Here is a 25,510-nt window from a genome sequence, read left to right as displayed (position 1 = left end):
GGTCTGCAGAGCTGCTGGGAGGACTAGGGAAAAGGGACGCCAAACGATTAATGTCTCTTCACCCCTGAGGCTGGGAGAGAGCTGGGTTTTGAATTGGCCAGAAACACAGGACACCTGGAAACAGGTCTCTCCAAGACTCAGCAGAGACAACCCACCTGTGGATAGAAGGGCTCAATCCCAGGAGTGGAGGCCCCACACCTCCTGGCTCGCCTGCTGCCATGGTCCCTGGACAATGTGGTCTGGCCTCCAAGGGCGCAGAGAGCTATAAACAACCATGAATGAACCTGAGAGGACCCAGGACACAAAACAAAGTGGCAGTCCTCTAGAGTTGCTGGAGAAAAAAAAAAAAAAGAGGAGCTCTCAAAGGGTCCCTAGGACGTGGAGGAATGGAAAGTATACATCTAACATCTAACAGCAAAGGCGAAGACAAAATGGGTGGTCACAGCTCACAACTGAGTAAATGAACTGGAGGGTCAAACTATAAAATCCAAAGTTATAGAGAAACAGAAATCAAGAGGGAAATGAGCAAATGATAAGACCCAGCATTCAAACACCAGAAGCCAAAGGAAGAAACAAGGTACAAGGAAGGAATTAACAGCCAATACAGAAAATTTCATTTCATTTGAAAAAAACCTTGAGTCTGCATTTTAAAAGAGCTCACCACATTCCAGAAATGATTCCTGACACACAGAGAAAAATTGCCAAATTCCAAGAAGATGGAAAAAAATCTTATAAATCTTCGGTAACAACCATATTTTAAAACCAACAAGTTCCAACTGATACAGAAAAAGCATGTGACAAAATCCAACACCTGTCCACACAATAAAAATTCTGAGCACGTTAGGGATGGAAGCCAACACACAACGTGAAAGGTTGGTGCTTCCTCCCAGGTCAGGAGAGGGTGAGGATGTCTGCTCCACACGCACAGAAGTTCCAGCCAGAGCAATAAGGCAAGAAGGCAAATAAAAGGGCCTCGAGATCAGAGGGGAAGAAATAAAACTGCCCTCCGTTTGCAGATGATGTGATTGTCTATCTAGAAAATCCTCAGGAATCTACTCTAAAAACCTAGAGCCAGTGAGTTCTGCAAGATCAACAGATAAAATAATCACATTTCTAGATGCTAACGATGAACACGGAAATTAGAGATGCTATATTCATGAACAGGTGCTCCAAAGAAAATGAAATATTTTTGTGCAAATTTAACCAAATATGTACACGATCTGCATTGTGAAAAACCGTAAGATGTTGAGGAAAGAAATCAAAGATGATGTAAGCAAATGCAAAACATATGTTTAGGGAAGGACACAGACACCCCCTTCTAAGTAGGAATTTATTTCCTGACGGCGGTGCCCAGGTCACAAAGTGTGGGTTCTCTGTCTGAAGGCTGTAGACAGAGCCCTCAAGCCCTTGCGGGAGATGCCAGGCCTGCTCTGCATGGGTTCCCTCTGGGGCGAGTCCCTGTGTCCCTGAGCTTCGTGCTTTGCCTCTCAGGTTTGGAGGGACTGTCCCTGAGAACTTTACCTTCCCACGAGGGGATGGGCATCAACCTCCTGCTCACCTGAAACACTGCTGATGGACACCCTCTGAGTCAACTGGGATCTTTGTGTGACTCACTTTCTCTCCAAGAGGAATATCCTTGGACACATTGGGGACTGGGAATGACACTGAGGTTGCCCCAGGTGGCCCTGCCAACCCACTAGAAAGGCACTAATGGCCCCCAGGCAGCAGTCTGTAGGTTGGCTACTAAGAGCACGTTCTCTGAAGGGCTGCTCTACACCAATGGGCACTGAAAGTCCATCTGCAAACAGACTCAGAAGATCACTCTCCATGGAAATGACAGCCAACAGGACGGCTGGGTTCCAAGATAAGTATACAGAAGTAATTAATTCAATCTAATGTAACCATTTATATTGAACACACAAACCCAAACCCCACTCATTCATTTAACATCTATTAATACCTACTATCTGCCAAGTTCCAGGTGCTTCAGAAACATCAGGGAAAAGACAAGCCATACTCCCTCCTGTGTGGAGCTGGTATTCAATCAGGGAAGGCAAACAATGATGATAATAAAGGATGCAGCACTGAAGGTGATAAACATTGTGTGCAGAACTGAAGTGCAGGGGCAGGGACATCCCAGATGCAGGCAGGTCCCACCACCATGCAGAGGGGTGAGAGTATCACTGAGAAGCCAGAGGGGATGAGGGGCCAGGCAAGTACTTGAGACAGAGAGAAAGGGCGGGGCCTGGGGTGGGGGTAGGGGGCGGTGTGGGCTCCGGAGGCACAGCAGCTGCTGTCAGGGGAGGCTGGGGAGGCAGCACAGGGCCTGAAGTCGCCTGAGCTTTGGCCTTCGTTCTCTCCATCTGTCTGTCCGCTGCTGTATGCCCTGCACCCGCTGAGGCACCTGGCACATCCAGGTACCGATCTGCTGAATGAACAAGCTCTGGTCCAGGAGCAGCATGGGAGCTGGCCTCCAGTTATGCTATTGCTCCCAATGAAATACGTTCTGAATCGAGACACAGTCACCAGACTGCATCCCAGGAAGCTAACAAATCAAAATACAACCTCGATGCCCCAGCAAAGGGGCCTCGTGAACCCAATCTTCATGCAGAAATGGTCCATTTTGACACAGGCTGTCGTCATGCTGCGCTGACATCACTCCTGCACTGAGACAGAACACACTGGTCATGCTCAAGCTGGGTGTTCGCTGGAGACCACAACCATCTTCTCCCGGAAAGCACACACTCAGGGGGCCGAGGCCCATTTCCCATACCCACTGCCCAAGGAACCCCAGGCCAAAGGAGAGGTCTCTACAGGAGGCCCTGTGGGCCATCCTACATAGGAGACACCTTGTTCATCAAGTGACCAGAGGGCTTCGTCAGGGTTGGGGCACAAATCACAGGTATCCAAGGAGGCAGCAAGAAGAAGGCAGTGCCCCTTCTGAGATTTCTGGACAGACACTTGGCCCAACACCATCACTCAGTTTTAAGGACATTCTACAAAAGTACCTGGGAATCTCTGAAAATATCAAGATGAAGAAAGTCAGGGAGAGCCTGCAGAATGTTCCAGATGAGGAGATGAGAGACGCCCAGGTAAAGGCACCATGGGTTCTGGGGCCCTTAGTGACTGTGAAGGAGGTGGGCACTAGGATCAGCGAGGACGGCCTTGCTCTGGGTCAGAGGAGATGTCCTTGTTTGCAGGAAATACACAAGGAAGGGCTCAGGGATGATGGGGAAAGGGTCAGCAATGCTGGCCTTGAAAACAGAGTTTTCTGCACTATCCCTACAACTTTCCTCGCAGTTGGAAAGGGAAGTGGGCAAAAAGATGCAAACACACGTCATGAAAAAAGGAAACCCACATGGCCAATCAACGTGGGGTGATGCCGACCATGGCTCGAGATCAGGGCACACACATCAAAGCACAGTGAGGCTCCAGTCTGCTCCTGCCTGCTGGTCGAGATCTAAGAGCCTGAGGGCACCCAGTGCTGGGAGGCAGTGACCTGCCAGGAGGGACAACGTCTCTAGCCATGTGGCAGCAGCACAGCTCCTCTCTTGTAGATAAACTGCTCGTCCCCTGAGGCCTGGGCATTCACTTCTGGGAATGAACCCCAGAGGAACTCTCGTATGTGTACAATAGTGGGTGCGTGCAAGAATGTCCCCAGCAGCTATGTGCAAGGGCAAGAGCGTGGAAACAGCCTGGGTGCACATCAGTGGGAGCACGGGTGAATACACGCAGTGTGTTTGCGCAGTGGAATGTTGTACAGCAGACGAATGAATGAGCTGCAGACAATAGAGAAACAGAACGGAACAGAAAGTCTGGAAATAAACCTACACTGACACGGCCAATTGATTCTCAACAAAGCACCAGGGCAATACAACTGCGAAAAGAAAGTCTCTTCAACACTGGTGCAGCTTAATATCCATATGAAAAAATTAACCCCTGCTTCCTACCACCTGAGACACAGAAATGAACACAAGGTAGATAATGGGTTTAAATATAAAAGTAAGAAAACAAGAGAATAACTTCTTTGAGGCAAGCAGAGACTTCTCAGAAAAAAAAAAAATTTAACTATAAAAAGAGAAAGATCAGTGATTTGAACTTCATCAAGATTTAAAACTTCTGCTTATCAAAAGATGCCATCAAATATGAAAAGGCAAGTCACATGGGGCGAAAATACTCAGGAAGCAGGTATCTGACAAAGGACTTGTATCCAGAATACATACCAAACATTCACAACCAACAAGACAATCCAATTTTCTAAAAAAATGGCCAAAGATTTCGACATCTCACAAAAGAGGATTTATGAATGGCCCTTAAACTGATGAGAAGGTGCTCAACATCACTAGCCATCAGGGAATGTAAATGAAAACAAATGAGACGCGTGCTTTGACTCTGCTAGAGGGGTTGAAGCCAAGGCTGACTCATCAGTGCTGGGAGAATGTGGAGCAGACAGATGGGCCACACTGCCCCTGGCAGGTCCCTTTACCTGTGGTTCCTCCACCCTGCACCTTTTATCTTCCCAAGAGAAACGGAACACACACCCACAGAAACACTTACATCAGGATGTTTATGGCACTTTTATTAAAATAACCCAAACCAGTAACTGCTTGAATGTTGACCAGTGGTAGCACGATCAGCATGGTACCTTCACACCACTGATTAAAACAGTGAACAGCCTGCCAGCACTCACAGTCACAGGTGACCACGATGTGCTGTGGATGCTAAATGCAGGTGCTCACACTGCGTGGCCTCTGTCTGGGAGCAGCTCTGGTTGATGGAATCATCGTCTGCTCCTATTTGGCTGTGAGTGACGGGTGTGTGCAGGTGTCAGAGCCCTCACATTGCTCATTTTGTAAACCATTTTCACATTTTGATGCAAAATGAAAATCTTGCATTTCACTGTATATAAATTCTCCCTCAATTAAAAAACAAAAACAAAACAGAATGAACTATAATGATGTGCAACAATATGGATGGACCTTAACAATGTAAGTTTTAAAAGTTCCAAAATATTTTATACAGCCTGGTACCCTTTTTATAAAGTTAAATACAACTAAAATTTTTTAATTGGTTCTTTTTCAGGTTTGCTTAGACACCAAAAAGTTCAGCAGGGAGTGGGGACAGGGCGTTGTGTGGTGGTCGCCAGGAGTGGAAGGCAGTGTAAACAAGGTTGGAGCAGGAGTTAGCACTAGTCTTGGACGGCAGGATTATGGGTGCTGAGCGTTAGCAAAAGAGACATGGGCACAGAAACAAACAAGGAGATGGATGTACGGACCAGCGACCAGGATGCATCCTGAACCTAGGGTCAGGGTTCATCCAGTTCTGCGCCCCTGAGACCCGGGGACCTATGTTCACAAAGAGGGAAAGGAATTACCATGGAAACTGGAAAATGAACTAAGATTTCTGCTCAGAACCTACGGGACAACACACAGCTGTCACAAGAAGAAAACGACCGCCTCACAGTGCACTTCAGAGAAGGGGAAGGACTGCAAGTATGGAGCCCAGGGTCCAATTTCAGGTGTCGGATGAATCCAGATGCATTCAGGATGAATCCAGATGCAAAACCACAAAGATCAAAAATCAAAGAAACAAAACAAACAGACATGGAGGAAAAGAAGCCCCGAGGGCAGAGGTCAGACAAAAGGAGTGCAGCCTCACCCTGCACCCCCAGGCCTGGAGGGGCCCCAGGGAAGACTGTCTACAGATAAATGTTCTCAGAGTGCCACTAAAAAGAAAATCTACACATGAGTATACACAACACATACAATTATGGGTTCTTTTTTCACTCACAGTCATCATTTGTCATGTTATCAAAAATTCTTTATGAACATTACAGCAATTTTCTCATACAGACTGACCACAATTCACTTCACCATTACTGTACTGCCCAGTATTAACTTGTTTCCATTAACTAATTTTCCATCACAATTAATAACACTAAAGCTTTGTACATATATCTTTTTCAGAATTTCAAGTATACCTAGAGTGAAATTCAGGGTCCAGAGCATAAGCCTTTTTAAAGTCCTTAATACAAAATGCAAAATTATGCTGTCAACGCTACCAGTTCACACGGCATTTCCAAACACTGAGTATCTACATGTTTAGAGAACCTGGTTAATTTGATTTTTAAAAGTAGTACCAAACTGACTCAATTTGTGTTTGATCACAAATGATGTAACATTTTTAAAAATCATTGCTTGCATATCTACCTTTGAAAGTCTCCACTCTTGTCCTTTCCTGTTTATCTACTACTCATTATTCTTTGTATTTTCTCATCAACTTGCATGAATTATTTCTATTAAAGGCTATTAATCGTTTAAGTATTTTATCTGTTTCTTAGTTTATCTTCACTTTGTTTATATGTGTCTCTGTTGTGCGATTTTCTGTTTTTATGTAACCCCATTTATCAAAAATCAATCCCCTCAATAGGTGCTACAGCAATTACACAGAAACAACTTACCAACCTTAGAGACTGACTGTAACATATTAGAACAATGATTTTAAAGAACTACACTAAAGTGTACTATCTCTTAATTATTGAACCAACACACAGTCAGACATTTTAAATAAAACAAAGTTACTTACCGCATCCAAGAAGCAAAGGTAAGACCCTGAGCTCTGTGCTATTGCTTGATTTTTAGAATATCCGACTGTTTAAAAGAGAAAAGGAAAAGCTCTTTCAGGATTCAGTTTTAGTGGATTCTCTTGCATAAAACTTACTGTGATGTACATGGTAGGAAAGCTAGGAACATTCCACACTGCCAAGTAAAAACTCAGGCCAATTTAGACGAAACTGATGCAGTAAGTATAATGATAAGAGACAACAGTCCACCCAGTACCAGTGTTAAGGCAGAATGTGCTCACAGAAGGAAAATAAAGCCGGCAAACATCTATCCAGCACAGCACTAAGGTAACCCTGGGGAGTATTTTTAAAACACAAAATTACAATGTCCCTGAATGGAAGGACTTGAATAGAACTGGCAGAAACACTTTCTCTAAAGCCTCTGCTGATAAAGGTCATGATACAGTTACCTGATAGATGGGGCCACAAATACATGAGAGATCGGCTGGTAGAAGAAGCTCACTGGACTGTACGCTTCATGGGCACAGATTTCACTGAACACGTACTCCAGGGATGAGTTACAGGCCCTGTTAGTGACCACTCTTCCTACATGTCCTGGGACCCCCCAGCTACCCCAGGAGGTGCAGACCCAACTTCACCAAGACGTGACTGGCACAAGAACCCCTCACGGCATGGAAAATAGACTACGTGTATGAAAACCCTGGCCGCACACAGAGTTGGCACCACTTGCACTGCTGAGCACCGGGATGGCACGTGGAGCACAAAGGCCGCAGATTCACCTGCGCCTGGACATCAGGGGAGCGGTGCCCCGGGGAGGGGGGCTTCCAGGGCCGGCGAGGTCAGCTCTGCCTCAGGGCGCTGGCTGCAGGGTGTGTTCAGTTTGTGAAAAAATAATTGAGCTGTACTTTGATGATAGGTGTGCTTTCCTACATGGATATTACATTTTAATAAATGGCTTAAAATCCTCATCTTCAAAGAGATTACAATTGAGTTGGAAAGAGAGGTAACTGAAAACCTATGTGAAGTGCCGAACGAATGGTGGGAGGCACTAGGAAGGCTTATGGAGAGGAGATGAGACCATGGCACAGGAGGACAGAGAGGCAACATGAATTTAAATTGAGAGAATGAGGTTCCGAGTGATGGACTGGGTGGTAAGCAGCATGGGGATCACAGACAGCACTCGCAGGGAGGCCAGCTAGGAAAGGCTTCAGAATAGGAACAGGGTGCACAAATAAACACACAGCAGGCCCGGTCGGCGTGCCAAGGGCAGGGCAGGTTAGAGGAGGCACTGAGTCCCAAAGAAGTAGCCAAGGGGCCTTTGAGGGGCACAATTCCCACCTCCCTAGAAAAGAGGTTCCGGTACCCTAATCGCATTACATACAGAGACACTTAGATTTGGTGCCACCAGGAAAGTCACACAAAGCACAACAGGTGTGTGCAGAATTAAAACAATAAGTCCCTCTGACTCAAAGCTGAGACGACCTGAAGACTGTGGTCTGTCCCAGGGGACACCAGCAAAGGTCTGCCCCAGGCCTCATCCCAGGTGCTCCCCAATTTTCTGCAGTAAAGGGAGCAAGAGGAGAAAGCAGGTCCCTCCTGTTACTCGGCCACACTCTGGAGCAAATCGCACTGCAACCACAAGGACGGACCACCGACCTCACGTAGGGCGTCAAAGGGTACGACCCAGAGCAGTGTCTTTGGCTGTTATCACGTGAGGTAGCACCTTAATTTCCAGCATTAATCCTAGAGCTTGGCCAACCCAAACCAGTTAGTGGGACTGTCACAGATTTCAAAGAACCACAGGTATAACAAGCAAAGGAAAAGCACAGAAGGGGAGGCAAGGGCCTGCCTCCTGACCCCTGGGGATGGATTAGCAGCTAGAGCTGAATCTCCATCATCACTGCAAAGCAAGGCAGGCCCAGAGAAAGAGCTCATGGAATCAAAACGGAAAAAAAACGGAAAGAAACTTTTCATAATCACTTTGAAATCAGCAAGAAAGTAGTTTTATTGGCATTGGGTTTTAGAAGGGGAAAATTGACCCCAAGAATTTGGGTAATGAAGGAAAACGCATCTACCAAGGAAGCTGAAAGTTTCTCACGATGAGTCTTGTGTTTGGCAAAGATAAAGAATTTGCTTTAATATTATTGCCTTGAAAAGTCAAATGTTTGTGCCAGGGCCTGATGTTTGGGGAGGCCTGTCCCTTTGTGAGGGGAGTTGGTTGTCATGGTCACAGCAGGAAAAACTCTGGCCTCGGTGCGATATTAACATTCCTTACTCTTGGAGAGAAGAGGGTGGGATTGTGTTTTACTTCAATTTTAGCAAGTGACCACATTATTAAGAAATGTTTTGCTCTATTATGATATGAAATAATAGTAAATGAATCTTAACCCAATTTAAATACCCAACACTTCTAAAAATAGATACTTTGGATCTACAGTATCCAATAGTTGATATAACTTTGCCTATTTAAGAAAATATTATTATAGGAAAATGCGTCCTTTCTGACATAATCAAATTAACTCCACTTTATTAATGTGTAACACAGGATTCCCACAAATTTGCCTTATCCAACCTCGAAGAGACAGCAGAATCATTTCTTCACAATATTACAATTTGCTTGTTATTGATAGAATACATACAAAGGTGATGTGGCTCAAGTTATATCTACTCTATAAAAAGCATATTATGAAAGACGAAACTTGCTTTAAAAAAAAAACAAAACTTGCTTTTAAAGTGGAGATCATACAACCAATCACAGCAGTCATCAAAATGCCTTTAATTTACTCTCATTCAATTATGGAAGATGCAAAACATCTTAATTAAAAAAAATCTTCAAAGGTTGTTCATAGTTGTTGTTATTCAGTTGCTCAGTTGTGTCTGACTCTGCAGTCCCATGGACTGCAGCACACCAGGCTTCCCTGTCCTTCCCTGTCCTTCTCCCAGAGCTTGCTCAAACTCACGTCCGTTGAATCGGTGATGCCATCCAACCATCTTGTTCTCTGTCGCCCCTTCTCCTCCTGCCTTCTATCCTTCCCAGACCCCATCAGAGTCTTTTCCAATGAGTCAGCTCTTCGCATCAGGTGGCCAAAGTACTGGAGCTTCAGCTTCAACTTCAGCATCAGTCCTTCCAATGAATATTCAGGACTGATTTCCTTTAAGATTGACTGGCTGGATCTCCTTTCAGTCCAAGAGACTCTCAAGAGTCTTCTCCAACACTGCAGTTCAAAAGTATCAATTCTTCAGCATGTTTCAGAAGGAAGTTGAAATAGACGTTCCACAATAACTGATTTATAAACAATTTCTAACAGACTAAAGATAATGAAAACAAGAAATGTCTAGGGGGATATATTAAAAATGTGCACCAGATGATGAAGAGGAGGAGAAGGAAGAAGACACTATCAGAACAGCTGCTAGACTACTCGAGGGTCCACCACATGCAGCCTCTTCTGGAACCCTGCTCCCATCAGCTTGTCCTATGCCCTCCCAACACCCATGTGGGCACTACTGATATGGCTTGTTCACAAAAAAAGAAATCAAGGCATGGGTTGGGTGCAGTGGACCCAACCCTGGAGCCCTCACCCACCAATAGGCCCCTTTGCATGGGGGTCACTGTGCGATGTCAAAGAACAGTCTTTCCATAGGAATCTTCTAAAAGCATGGGGGGAAGAGCTTTCTTCTTTTAAAGGACCAAGGTTTTAAAATTATTTCTGATTTTTAATTTTTTTCTAAGATATTTTCTACAGTTGTCTGCTTTCCTAGGTAGAGGGCACTGGCTGCTATTTGTGAGGAACATGAGGCAAGGCAGGGGAGCACATTTTGGGAGAGAAGTTTGTTTCATTCAAAAAAGCCCAACTGTTTCTTAACTCACCTTCACCAACATTCACCCTTTACTTGTCCCCTCTCCCCAAGAAACAAAAACAAAAATACTGGCTGGAAGCTACAAAAGGCAAAGCAAAGGGCACTCGTCCCTTGCCCTCGGTGGGAGGATAAGCCCCTTCACAGAACAGTGCACCATATTCCTTAAGAGCTAGTGTTCAGAGATATTTAAACCTGTTAGAGGGTGGGCCCCAGAGAGCTCAACTCGGGGGTGGGGTATGAACGCCAGGTAAATCAGCAAGTCCCCCAGGGGTAGCAGCACAGTCCTCCCAGGACTCAGGCGAGAACCACGTGAACTTGCAACGGGCACAAGCAAGAATCATCAAGTGAAAGCGACCGAGTCCCCTGACCACCCAGCGCTGGAAGAAAGGACCAGAGAGAAAGCAGGAAGATGAGAAGGGGGCTTACAGGACAAGAGGTGTAGAGAGAACAGGACTGTCTCTCCCACTCACACCTCTCCCCTGAGAGCTACCCTGAATGCCCCAGTCCTATCCGACAACCCTACAGACCCACTCACCGGGAAAGGATCTGAGCAGCGGTGACCCTGTGTGTTGGCAAGTCACCCGCTGGGTCCGAACAGGATCTCAAAGCGAACCTCCCCTTGGATCCCATCTGAGGGGTATTCCAGGAGGACCCCAAACCTTCAGCTGTGTCAGGAGCTAACAAGACTCCCTGAGGACCAAGCCCACCATAGAGTAGAGGTGAAGCTGCACATTCCTGAGGGTTTTAAAGGAGTGGATGTACCTCAGTATCTCTTGGGAAGATTCTTTTACAAAACCCCTGCTATGTTTGTACCCCAGACAAATTACAGAAGAAAATCTTAGGGTAGGACTTGGGCATCAGGTTTCGTAAAGCCCCCTAGACTATTCTAACATGTAGCCAAAATTGAAGACTACTTTTTAAAGAAAGACATGACTCCTAAAACTTATAGGAACCTGTCTACCAGCCAGTCTTATCATCTGTCCTGCCTCCACCTTCAGTTCGAGCAGTCTGTGCAGGCATATAAACTTATTCTCAAGTTTTACATGAAAATTGTAAAGTCAACTACTGGAAGCACAATAGATTACAGTTAAAGCTAAGAATGCAAAGCTAATCATTCTCTATAGAAACGAGGGTAAATGAAGAAACTACCATATCTTGACCCAGCTTCATGAAATTTCAAAACTCAAAACATAAAGAGAAAAATCTTAGACACTTTCAGAAAAGATATCTTTAAAATAATAAGAATCAGACTGACGTAAGATTCCTTACTAGAATCAGTGGACACCAGAAGATAATGAGGCAATTACTCCAAAATTCTAAGGAAAAATATTTTGCACCTAGAATTCTATACACAGCTAAACTGTCAAATAAGCATAGTATAAAATAAAGACATTTTCAGACATGTAAATACCCTGATTATTTTACCATCCACAAACCAGATATGAAAAAACTACTTGAAGAAGTATTCCAGAGAAATGAAAAAGGAACATATTAAAAAGAAAAATTCTAAATAAAATAAAAAGTGAAGGGAAAAAAAACAAACAATGGCACATGCACATAAAGCAGAAGGGAATAAAGCAGAAGATTTTTAAAGCCTCCATAGATCTTGACACCTGGGAATCCCCTCAGTGTGTAGCATGGGGTTAGCAGCAGATTCATTTCAGTTCCTCTTCCATGTCGAATCCAGTAGGTGGTCTGCAGTGAAGAACGGTTACTTATTTAAAAAACCACTAGTACTGTTTTTACAAGATTTAAACCGTTGCAATCAACTTATTAATCAAGTATATAAAACAACAAGAGTTATAGAACAGAATGTGAAGATTATAACCCCTGACAATATAAATATATTACAACAAACTAAACCTCCGAGCGAGGAAAAAAGAGAAAGGGAAGTGTGAAGTCCCTTCAGTGGGCTAAATGTTTCCTCTTTGATAGCAAGTATCAACTGATTCTGTGAGTTAAATAAATCCAGTAGGAACTAAAAAACACTGGTTGCTCCTAGGGTGTGGGGCTTTTACATTTCATTGCAGACTTTCCTATATGCCTACATTTTTTTTTAAACCACATTTTCTTTTTTTAAAAAATACCTGCAATTAGTCAAAACAGACATTTATTCATGAAAATAAGTAAATGGTTTTGCTGCCATCTAAATGCAGGCTGGAAGCAGTTTACTGGGGAGGCTGAAACAAAAGGGGGCTGAACTGTTCTATGCAGTCATCGCTCTTACGAAGCTACATTATCAAGGCCTAGACTGAGCCAGGTGTGTAACTCACACAAGAAAACTACAAACCAATGTTCTCTATGTACACAGATGGACAAATCCATAAGAAAGCTGATCAATTTCATTGTGCAAAAAAACTATACTGTCACTGTTGGTTAATTTTGGCACTGTAAAAGTGATTCTTTATTAAGAAAAATACTAGCAAATTTACTACAATGAAAATGTTAAGAGGGAAAAAAAAAACAATCACCTTAACAGATATCTAAAAGACATTTAATTAAATTCTATACTCACACCTCATTTTCTGAAGGCTTACTAAATTAGAGATATCAAGGTACCTGATAAAAGTATCCATCAGAAAGCAATAGTAACTATCATGCTTGTAACATGGAAACACTACAGACATTTCCACTAAGCCAGCACAATAAAAGGTTAGTTAATATGATCCCACATTGTTCTTTTAGACGTCCTACCCCAATGCTACTTATGAAAATGAAGAATACATTAGAAATAAAGAAACAAAATTAAAATATTTATTCAGGATTAGACTGCCTAACTAGAAAATCCATGATACTGTGATAAACTGTTGGCACTGGATATGACAGGGAATCAAAGAAACTGGGCGTCTTCCCTCCCCCCAGGCCGACACTAGGGCTCTGACCACCCAGCTGAAAAGCTGTAGGAACCTCAAGAGGAGACAGAAAGAGGTCGTACCCTGGTGTGGAAGGAAACCCAACACCACAGTCCGGGGGCTTGCTTGGCAAGAACTTCTGGGCTGTGCTCTTCCCTCTGCCTACTGCTGTTTGGTGCGCTGACTGCCAAGAACCGCAGGTTCAGGAGGCAGCACAGGACGGGAGAAGCTGCTCCCACAAACACAAACACACAAGGCCAGCCACCTAAGGCCTCCTCCTTCTCTTCTCCCCGTCCACTCTGGAAAGGGACAGAGTAAGATGAAAGGACAAACGGAAGGGAAGCAAAAGGGAGGAAGGCAAAGACAGTACAGGCAGGTTATCTAAGAGACAAGCTCACCTGAATGGGGAAGGGCTCTGGGGGCAGAAGCAGGGACTAAAGGAAGGATAATAAAGCTTGTGATGAAATTTCTTCATCACAGGATTCACCAGCCAACACTCAAATGCACCAGATAAAGACATACAAAACATGTAAGAATTCATTGCCAACAGACCATCACTGCAAGAAATGTTTTAAAAAGTCCTTCAGGCAGAAGGAAAAGCAGATGGGCATCTGGCTCTATTCAAAGAGATGAAGAGCACTGAAAACCATAATTATATGAGTAAATGAGTAATTTTCTTTCTTATTATTTCGATCTCTTAAAAAGATGATGGACTGTTTAAACTAAGTTACTACCAACATTTGTGGGGTCTACAGCACATGTAAAAGTAGAATGCATGACAACAGCCTCAAAAAAGGTAGGAGGGGGAAATGGACGTGCACTGTCCAGTTCTCACACTATACATGAAGTTCTACACACATTTGAGGGATTGAACTTGATAAGTTGTATATACTATAAACTCAAATCAACCATTAAAACAGCAAAAAAGGGAACTATAACTAATAAGCCAACAAATAAGATGAAGTAGAACCATAAGGAATTTTGATTGGAGCTGGTATGATAGCATGCAGAGCTCCACAGCTGCTTGCCAGCAAAACTGGTGAAACTTATTTTTAAAAACCCAACCATTAAAAAAAAAAAAAAAAAAAACACCAACCATTTACAGTCTCTGGAAACAGCCCTAAGGGCACTGAGCAAATGAAAAAAAAATTTATTCAAGAAAACCTACTAAAACTCAGTAATAGTAATATCAAAAACCTTAGATATGCAGATGACACTACCCTTATGGCAGAAAGGGAAGAGGAACTAAAGAGCCCGTTGATAAAGTTAAAAGAGGAGAGTGAAAAAGCTGGCTTAAAACTCAACATTCAAAAAACTAAGATGGTGGCATCCAGCCCCACTACTTCATGGCAAATAGATGGGGAAACAGTGACAGGCTTTATTTTCTTGAGCTCCAAAATCTCTGTGGACAGTGACTTCAACCATGAAATTAAAAGACGCTTGCTCCTTGGAAGAAAAGCTATGACAAACCTAGACAGCGTATTAAAAAGCAGAGACGTCACTTTGCCAACAAAAGTCCATCTAGTCAAAGCTATGGTTTTTCCAGTAGTCATGCATGGATGTGCAAGTTGGGCCATAAAGAAGGCTGAGTGCCAAAGAATTGATGCTTTTGAACTGTGGCGCTAGAGAAGACTCTTGAGAGTCTCTCGGACTGCAAGGAGATCAAAACAGTCAATCCTAAAGGAAATCAACCTGAATATTCACTGGAAGGACGATGCTGAAGCTGAAGCTGAAGCTCCAATACTTTGGCCACGTGATGCAAAGAGCTGACTTACTGGAAAGGACCCTGAATCCTGGGAAAGATTGAAGGCAGGAAAAGAGGACCTCAGAGGATGAGATGATTGGATGGCATCACTGACAACAATGGACATGGGTTTGAACAAACTCCAGGAGATGGTGAAGGACAGGGAAGTCTGGCTGCAGTCCACGCTACAGTCCATGGGGTAGCAAAGAGTTGGACATGACTGAGCGACTGAACAACAACAAGATATTCGAGATAAGATCTGCTCCTTCCCTCCCCGCCAAAGAGGAAACCCACCCTAGACAAGTATAGCCCAAAATACAAGGTTCCCTCTTCTGTTCAGCCTGTCAAAAGCTGTTCTCCTGGAAGAGATAAGGCATCGACATTTCTCGTCCTGACTCCATGTACCTGTTGCTGAGGTTGAGGCCCAGGCAAGTGCAGTCGAAAAGTGGGGCTCCCTTTTCCCACCAGCCCCCATGCGACATTGAATGCTCTGTCTACCTTGGGTGTGCTATCACCAAGAAAACTGGGGACCCAAATGCCCTTGCCCTGGCTTGTGGGGTAAGAGGTTCATATGAAGAGTGATAAGGGGTTGCTGCCCTTCCCCTACTTCACTTGCAATAGGCTGTGAAGTTTAAGTCCTAGGGTACACTCAAAACAGAAGTAAAGACAGCTGAAGAGGTGATTGATAGATTCATTGACAATACAGGTTAAGCTGTGGGACGACCAGTTTGCCAAACATAAATGGGTAAGAGGCAGCTGGGAAGAGCCCTCCTGGTGTCAGAACAAACTTGAAACACTGATCTCAAGAACTATTCCTTTGAAGGAGCTTGAATTCACTTGAATTATTCTTATGCCCCTAGGTATAGCTGAAAACAGTAAGGCAGTCGCAGTAAGTGGAGCTCGACAGCTGGGTGTGGTCAGGGAAAGAGAGGCCAGCCCACACCAGTGCCCCCTCTGGTGACTGCGGGCACACCTGACACTGCACGCCTGAGACAGAGCGTTAGAGGGTTCACGCTGCAGGCACAGGGCAGCAGACTTCCCTAAAACTATCCAAGCAGTCACTTTACAAGCAGACAAGTCAATAAGAGTGACAGCCCTAGACGGAGGGGAAACCACTACCTGGGACACGTTATCTAATGTGTCCAGTTTCTAACAAAATTAGGAGACATGTGAAGAAACTAGAAAGCATGACCCAGACACCAAATAAAAAGAAGGCACAGAAGTTGCCAGTGAGAGCATCAGGTGTTTGACTTAAGAACGACCTCAGAGAAACCATTATAAACATATTCAGAGACCTAGTGTGCTGTACTTAGTCGTTTCGGTCGTGTCCGACTCTTTGTGACCCTACGGACTGTAGGCCACCAGGCTCCTCTGTCCATGAGGATTCTCCAGGCAAGAATACTGGAGTGGGTGGCCATGCCCTCCTCCAGGGGATCTTCCCAACCCAGAGATCGAACCCAGGTCTCCTGCATTGCAGGTGGACTCTTTACTGTCTGAGCCACCACGGAAACCCAAGAATACTGGAGTGGGTAGTCTATCCATTTTCCAAGGGATCTTCTCAACCCAGGAATCAAACCAAGGTCTCCTGCACTGCAGGTGGTTTCTTTACCAGCTGAGCTGCCAGGGAAGCCCCAAAATAAAAATACAGCATACCAAAACGTATAGGAGGCTGCAAAATCAGTGCTCAGAGGAAAATTTATAGCTATAAATGTCTACAAAAAGAGATCTCAAACCAACAACCTAACTTTACACCTTAAGGAACTAGAAAAAGAAGAACAAACTAAACAAACAGCTAGCAGAAGGAATGAAATAATAAAAGGATCAGAGCAGAGACAAATGAAATAGAGAGTAAAAAAAAAAAAAAAAAAGTGAGACTCAATGAAACCAAAAGTTGGTTCTTTGAAAAGATCAACAACATTGACAAACCTTTAGCTACACCAAGAACAAAGATGCTTCAAATGACTAAAACTAAAAACGAAAGTGGGGGGACTTCCCTGGCGGTCCAGCGGTTGACGCTGCACTTCCACTGCAGGGGGTGTGGGTTTGATCCCACAAGCTGTGAAGCAAGGCCAAAAAAAGTGTGCACATTACTACTAAACCCAACAGAAGCCTAAAAAGATGATAATTGAATATCATGAACAACTACATGCCAACAAATTAGAAACTTAGATTTAAAGGACAAATTTCTATAACACACTACCAAAACTAACTCAAGAAGAAATAAAATATCTGAACAGACCTATAACAAAAACAGAGGCTGAATCAGTAATCAAAATCCCCCAACAAAAAGGCTAGGATCAGATGGTTTCACTAATGAATTCTACAAAAATTTAGAGAATTAACAACAATCCTTCTCAAACTTGTCCAAAAATAAAAAAGAAGAAGAAAAGAAAACATTTCTTAACTCATTCTATGAAGCCAGCATTACTCTGATACTATAGCCAGACAGATATATCCAAAGAAAAGAAAACTACATATCAATATCCCTTATGAATATCTTTATAGAACTCTTCAACAAAATACTAGCAAACTAAATCTAGTAGCATATTAGAAAGATTATACACCATGACCCAGTGGGATTTATTCCAGTAATGCAAGGGTAGTTCATCATATGAAATCAATCAACGTTAATCTATCACTTTAATAGAACTGAAGGAAAAAAACCCACATGATCATCTCAACTGATACAGAAAAAAGGATGGACAAAATCTTCTTTCATGATCAAGAAAAACACAGCCAACAAACTAGCAATTGAAGGGAACTTCCTCAGCATGATTATAAATTAGTATTTATAAAAATCCACAGCTAACATTATACTCAAAGGTGAAACACCACAAGCTTTCCCCCTAAGATCAGGGTCAAGACAAGGATGTCTCCTCTCCCCACTCTTACTAAACACTGGAAGTTCTAGCTGGACCAATTAGGCAAGAAAAAGAAATAAGCCATCCAATTAAAAAGGAAGAAGTAAAACTATTTCAGTTGCAGATGACATGATCTTAAATACAGAAAATCGTAAAAATTCACACACAAAATAACGCTAGAGCTAATAAACAAGTACAGAAAAATTTCAGGATACAAGATCAACATGCAGGAAAATCAGTCTCCCTTTACACTAACAATGAACAATCTGAGAAGGAAATTAAAAAGACAGTTCCATTTACAAGATCAATGAAAAAACAAATGCTGAAGAATTAATTTAACCAAAGAGGTGAAATACTTGTACCTTGAAAGTTACAAAGCATTGATAAAAGAAACCGAAGCATACCTAAGGAAAGACACTCTGTGTTCACGAACTGGAAGTCTTACTACTGTTAAAGTGATAATACAAACCAAATAGATCTACAGATTCAATGCCACCCCCATCAAAATTCTAATGGTCCTTCTTAAAAACATGGAAAAACTGATCCTAAGGTTCATGGATGTGTGCATGCTAAGTCGCTTCAGTTGTGTCTAGTTCTTTGTGACGCTATGGACTGTAGCCCGCCAGGATCCTCTGTCCATGGGATTCTCCAGGCAAGAATACTAGAGTGGGTTGTCATGCCCTCCTCTGGGGAATCTTCCTGACCCAGGGATCGAACTCATGTCTGCTGCATTGGCAGGTGAGTTCTTCACCACTAGTGCCACCTGAGAAGCCCACCCAAAGTTCATATGAAATTGTAAAACAATTTTGAGAAAGGAAAATAAAGTTGAAAGATTCATACTTCCCAATATCAAAACCTACCACAAAGCTATAGTAATCAAAGCAGTGTGGTACTTACTGGCTTTAGAGTTCATAAATGGCATTCATTTCCAGCAACTAATTTTCAAAGAACTAAAGAGCTTCTTGATGAAAGTGAAAGAGGAGAGTAAAAAGTTGGCTTAAAACTCAACATTCAGAAAACTAAGATCATGGCATCTGGTCCCATCACTTCATGGCAAATAGATGGGGAAACAATGGAAACAGTGACAGACTTTATTTTTTGGGGCTCCAAAATCACTGCAGATGGTGATTGCAGCCATGAAATTAAAAGACGCTTGCTCCTTGGAAGAAAAGTTATGACCAACCTAGACAGCATATTAAAAAGCAGAGACATTACTTTGCCAACAAAGGTCCGTCTAGTCAAAGCTACGGTTTTTCCAATAGTCATGCATGGATGTGAGAATTGGACTCTAGAGAAAACTGAGCACTGAAGAACTGATGCTTTTGAACTGTGTGTTGGAGAAGACTCTTGAGAGTCACTTGGACTACAAGAAGATCCAACCAGTCAACCCTAAAGGAAATCAGTCCTGAATATTCTTTGGAAGGACTGATGCTGAAGCTGAAACTCCAATACTTTGGCCACCTGACGCAAACAGCTGACTCATTTCAAAAGATCCTCATGCTGGGAAAGATTGAAGACAGGAGGAGAAGGGAATGACAGAGGATGAGATGGTTGGATGGCATCACCAACTTGATGGACATGAGTTTGAGCAAGCTCCAGGAGTTGGTGAAGGACAGGGAAGCCTGGCGTGCTGCAGTCCATGGGGGTCGCAAGAGTCGGACATGACTGAGCAACTGAACTGAACTGATTTTTAAAAGGGTACCAAGACTTTCAATGAAGAAATAGTCTGAAACAAATACTGTCAAAACAACTCAACATCTACATGCAAAGGAATGAAGTTATACTTACTTTACATTATATAAAAAGTGAACTCACAATGGAACAAAGACCTACATAGAAAAGCTCAAATTATAAAATTCTTTGAAAAAACAAAGGAGTAAATCTTCATGACTTAGATCTGGCAATGATTTTTTAGATATGACACCAAAAGTACATGTAATGACAACACAAATAAATTGGATTTCATCAAAATTATAATTTTTGTGCATCAAAGGATAGTCTCAGGAAAGTGAGAAGACAACCCAAAGACAGCTCAACCCAAAGAAAATATTTGCAAATTATATATCTGATAAGAGTCTAGTATCCAGAATATGTAAAGAACTTTTAGCTCAACAAAAAAAAAAACAATCAAATTTTAAAATGCACAAATTTTAAAATAACTTGAATAGACATTTCTCCAAAGAAGATATACAAATGGCCAACACAAACACAAAAAGAGGTTCCATATCATTAGTCAGAAGGGAAAAGCAAATCAAAACCACAATGAGATGAGGAACTATTTCATACTCACTAGGTTGGCCATAACAAAAATAAACCCAGAAAATAAGAAGTGTTGGTGAAGATATGGAGAAACTGGAACCTTCATACATGGCTGGTGGCACTGTAAAATGGTGCAGCTGATGTGGAAAATAGTTCGGCAGTTCCTCAATATGTTAAAACAAAGAATTGCAATATGACCAAGGAATACAACTACATGGTATATACCCAAAGGAACTGAAAACCTGTGTTCAAACAAAAATTTATACACAAATGTTTACACTAGCATGCTTCACAACAGCCTAAAAGTAGACCAACCCAAATGTGCCTCAACTGGTGAATGGATAAACAAAATATGGTACACCTATACCATTAAATATTATTCTCTCATAAAAAGGAATGAAGTACTAATATATGCCTCAACATGAACCTTGAAAACACTGAAAAGTGAAAGAAACCAGTCACAAAAATAACACATATTATATGATTCAGTTTATCTGAAATGTCCAAAATTGGCAAATCTATAGACAGAAAGTAAATCAGTGGTTGATAGAACTGGGAGGAATAGGAGGGTGACAACTAAAGGATGCAGGTTTCCTTTCTGAGGTGATGAAAATGTTCTAAACTTGACTGTGGTGATGGTTGCACACACCTGTGAACCTACTTAAAAACAACTTGATTATATATTTTGATGGGTGACTTATGTGGTATATAAATTATATTTCAATAACCCTGTTATAAAAGATATTTGATTAACCCAAACAAAGACAGAAAAAGAGGAAAATGGAGTGAAGAATAGATATGACTAACAAAATAATAGCAAGAGGAGAGACTCAGATCTAACCACATCAATAATCACATTACATGTATCTAATATAAACATCCCAGTTAAAAGGCAGAGATTGTCAGACTGGATTTAAAAAGCATGATCATATGCTGTCTACATGTGCATGCATGCTAAATTGCTTCAGTTGTGCCCGACTCTTTGTGACCCTATGGACTGCAGCCTGCCAGGCTCCTCTGGCCATGGGATTCTCCAGGCAAGAATACTGGAGTGCGTTGCCATGCCCTCCTGCAGGGGATCTTCCTGACCCAGGGATCGAACTCATGGCTCTTACATCTCCTGCAGTGGCAGGCAGGTTCTTTACCACTAGTGCCACCTGGAAAGCCCCTACAAGAATCTATAACGAAGGGGGCATACTTTAAATACAAGGACAGGAATGGGTTAAGAGAAAAAATGATGGGAAAGATACACTATGCTAACAATAGTCAAAATAAAGCCAGAGCAGTTAAATTAATATCAAACAAAGTACATTTCAGAGCAAAGAATACTACCAGAGATTAGCAGGGTTATTCATAATGATGAAGGGGTCAATTCTTCACAACAGTCTCAAATTTTAACAGAGTAAAATTTAAAATACATAAAGCCAAAAATGATAGAACAGCAAGAAAGAATAATAAATCTACAATTAGAGTTTGAGATTTCAATACTCCCTCTCAGTAACTGATAAAACAAGCAGACCTTGCATTAGCAAGGACACGGAAGATTTAAACAAGACTGCTCAACTGGATTTGCGTTTACAGAAAACTCCACCCAACACCAGCAAATACACAACCTTCTCAAGTGCACACAGAACATTTGCCGAGATAGGCCTTATCCTGGGCTGTAAAGTAAATCTTACTAAACTTAAAAGATTCACATCAAAAAAGTATGTTCTCTTACGTCAGAGGAATTAAAATAAGAAATAAATAATATAAAGATATCTGGAAAATCCCTCAAATATTTGGAAACTAAATACTCTACTTCAAATAATCCATAAATCAAATAAAAAATCAAAGGGGGAAATCAGAAGGTATTTTGCAACTGAATGAAAATTAAAACAAAACATATCAGAATTTGTGGGATGTTAATGCGGTACTTAGGGGGCAGTTTATATCACTAAATGCCTGTTTTGGAAAATGAGAAAGGTCTCACACCAGTAACTTCAGCTTTCACCTTAAGAATTACAAAAAGAATAAATTAAACCCAAAGTAAGCAGAAAAAAAGAAAACAATGCAATTCAGAGTGGAAATAAAAAACTGACCAAATAGGAAAAACAAAATCAATATAAACAATCAATGAAACCAAAAGCTGATTTTTTAAGAAGCTTCTTTTTTAAATGGACAAAAACAAATCTAATGTCACTAGAAAAGAATTTTAAGAATTAGAGGGGCCTTCCCTGGTGGTCCAGGGCTTCCCTGGTGGCTCAGATGCAATGCAGGAGAACTGGGTTCAATCCCTGGGTTGGGAAGGTCCCTTGGAGAAGGGAATGGCTACCCACTCCAGTATCCTTGCCTGGAGAACTCCCTGGACACAGGAACCTGCCGGGCTACAGTCCATGAGGTCGAAAAGAGTTGGAGGCAACTGAGCAACTTTCACTTTTTTTCCCCCGATGGTTCAGTGGTTAAGAATCCACCTAGAAATGCAGGGGACATCGGTTTGATCCCTGGTCTGGGAAGATCCCACATGCCGAGGGGCAACTAAGCCCATGGGCCACAACTACTGAGCCCATGCTCTAGGGCCCACAGACCACAGTTAGAGCCCGTGTGCTCCAGAGCCCATACTCCACAAGTGAAGCCTCTGCAGTGAGAAGCCTGTGCACTGCAAAGAGCAGCCCCTCCTGGTCACAACTAGAGAAAGTCCACGCACAGCAACGAAGACCCAGTACAGCCAAAAATAAAACAACAAAAAAAAAGAATTAGAAATGATCAATAATGACCAATCACACCAGGAATAAAAACACTTAAGGGCTTTCTGTTAGGCTAAATAAGTAAAGAATGAGCAGCGGTTCAATGTTGTGTCGCAGCGTGGATGGGAAGGGAATATGGGGGAGAATGGATACATGGATGTGTATGGCTGAGTCCCGTCACTGTTCACCTGAAAGTATCTCAACATTGTTAATCGGCTATACCCCAATACAAAATAAAAAGTAAAAAAAAAAGAATGAGCAGAGGTCGTACACGATTCCTTACTGAAGCACAAGAAAGCCAGGCTTACCGGGTCCTTAATAAGTGGTACACTCCAATATTACTTAGCATACTTTTCACCAGGATTTGAACAACAGGAAACTATTTAAGTACATAAGTTGATAAGAATAATAAACTCAACACGGTTACTGACCTCCTCGGGGAGAAGGAGAATCATGCCCTCCAATGACCACGAGGATGCCGGAACCTTCCAGCTTCTTTTTCCATTTTTCGATGATAGTCATGGACTTGTCCTGCAAGTATGAGGAGGTTGGCAGGTCAGGAAACTTTCCTCCAAATGGTCAGAGGTGACTTACACTAAGGCTAAATGACCAACAGGAAGTTTGTAAATACCTTACTGGCATCATTAAAAATGGAGAGCTCCATGGAGCCTTCAAAGTCCTGCTGCAAAACTGACCCCAAGCATTCGTCCAACCATGGTTCAGCGTCATGGACCGGGAGGATAACAGACTGGAATTCAAAACAAATGAATTGAGAAACAAGTGTGGAAACTGAATTCTCTTTCCAAGACTCTAATTTACTTCCCCATCACTATCTGCACAATGCTCATTTTCAAAGCTCAAGGCATGACTTACAGAACAACCCAGAATAAGGATTCCAAGGAGAGTACGACCTGACAAATAAAAGGTGCCTACACCTCCTCTCAAGATTTGTTGTCTTAGATTTCCCTGAATTGGTCTTTCTGATTGCTTTAAAAAAGGAAACAAAATCTGAAAGGCATCAAAAAATGTTCCCAATTCAATGGCAAATTCATGTGGTTCCCAATCAGTGGTCAGAAACATCATCATTTTGGTTGAAACAAGTATCTGTGTATCTTTGATCCCACTCATGAAATAAGCATTTTCAGTAAACCATGATGTTAGCAGAACTGCAACAAAGAAACCCTTTTAAGTACCCCCTACACTTCAGTATTCTTGCCTGGAGAATTCCATTGACAGAGGAGCCTGGAGGGCTACAGTCCCTGGGGTCCCAAAGAGTCAGACTCGACTGAATGACTAATACACACATACTTTCTTTAACAAAGTACGGGGACAGAGTTGGGAAAAAGGGAGGTAACTCCCCTCCAGCTCTCTCTTCCTTTGCTCTACTCAGTTTAGGACAGTTTGGGACTGTACTCTTCACACAGGGCCCACATAAAACAAACATTTCTTAAGTGTATAAAGTAAAAACAGTGAAACCTGAATGCCAACAAAACAACTGATTACAGGATTTGTCTTCTGTATACTGCCACATTAAGCAATATAGACTTTGGGTACGAAAATAGAAGTTACAATCAGTCCTCACTCTTGAGTTTATACCTTAAAGAAGAGTGGACATATTCCTAAACAAGAAAACAGAAACATAAGTCATCCAAGTGAGTGTGAACATATGCATGTATGCACACACATGTGCAAATACATCTTACAAAACATAGATAGGATTTTTAAATGCTAAATCTGAATATGGTTATAAAAAGCTCACGGATATAAGTACTGAAAATACAGTTCTGTCAAGGCAAGTTCTATACTCTGAAGATCTAATTCAACAGCGCTATCCCCTCCTAGATTTATGTTATCCACAAGAGTAGCTCCCTAACTTACTTACATATTTACTTTGGAATTATTTTTTAAGGGAAAAAAGGAGAGAATATTTTTACTGTTCTCAAGATCTACAATAAAAAACATAATGTGAATTTCTGCCAGAGATGAGCCTAGATTACTCGGTGTGCACTCTTGCTGGTGCTTAAACGTTTATTTGGGCGGAGATCCTCACAGGCTGCTCAAGAGAAGAGGTGGTGGTAGTGTGTGAAACGGAGACCCGGGGCGACGGAGGGGAGAAGAGGAGGATGGAGCGAAGAGGGATGGAGGTGAAAAGAGAGAAGGGGCGGAGAGTAGAGGGATGGAGGTGAGGGGGACCGAGGGGTGAAGCGAGGAGCGGATGAGAGGAAGCGAGAGTCTGAGAGACTGGGACCTGAACTGAAGCAGACGGGCGGGGAGGGCCGGAGAGGGGCGGGGCGCCCCCCCCACAACCCCCGCCAGCCGGGCACCTACCACTTGTGCGGGGGCGCGAGCCGGGCCGATCGCCCGGGCAGCTGAGTACCCCCTGGCCTGCATGGCGCGCGCTCCTCGGGCTGCCCCGCCCACCTCGGGCTACGGCGCCTGCGCGGGCGGCTCGCCGGGAGGCGGGACCGAGGTCTGAGCGCCTCCGATTGGTGCAGAGGGACGTCGATTAAGCAGGGACCCCGCGGGCAGTAGAGAGGGGCGGCCTAGAGGGGCGGGAGGGCTTCCGAGAGAGCTCGTCAGCTCCTCAGTCCTCAGGGACGCGTGTGTTACTGGAGTGCCTGAGTTGT

At 42.9% G+C, this 25,510-nt stretch overlaps 1 protein-coding gene across 3 annotated transcripts in view; it reads right to left on the bottom strand.

Moving 5' to 3' along the window:
* QTGAL (queuosine-tRNA galactosyltransferase) overlaps nt 1–25,298 on the bottom strand; it is a 110,818-nt gene extending 85,520 nt beyond the window's left edge. For all 3 annotated transcript variants that reach the window (XM_081576865.1, XM_081576864.1, XM_081576866.1), the window contains exons 1-4: nt 25,212–25,298; nt 23,515–23,631; nt 23,315–23,414; nt 6,586–6,650 (exon numbers count right to left, since the gene is read on the bottom strand). In XM_081576865.1, coding sequence (XP_081432991.1) covers nt 6,586–6,650; nt 23,315–23,414; nt 23,515–23,631; nt 25,212–25,274 — 345 coding nt within the window. In that variant the 5' untranslated portion in view covers nt 25,275–25,298. The remainder of the gene's footprint in view (nt 1–6,585; nt 6,651–23,314; nt 23,415–23,514; nt 23,632–25,211) is intronic.
* Between the last annotated feature and the right edge of the window lie 212 nt (nt 25,299–25,510).

Source organism: Giraffa tippelskirchi, chromosome 3, assembly GCF_054371585.1.
Source record: "Giraffa tippelskirchi isolate mGirTip1 chromosome 3, T2T-mGirTip1v1.2.pri, whole genome shotgun sequence".
Classification (NCBI taxonomy): Eukaryota; Metazoa; Chordata; class Mammalia; order Artiodactyla; family Giraffidae; genus Giraffa; species Giraffa tippelskirchi.
Note: the sequence above shows the minus strand (reverse complement) of the source record. Positions and strands in the feature narration are given on the sequence as shown.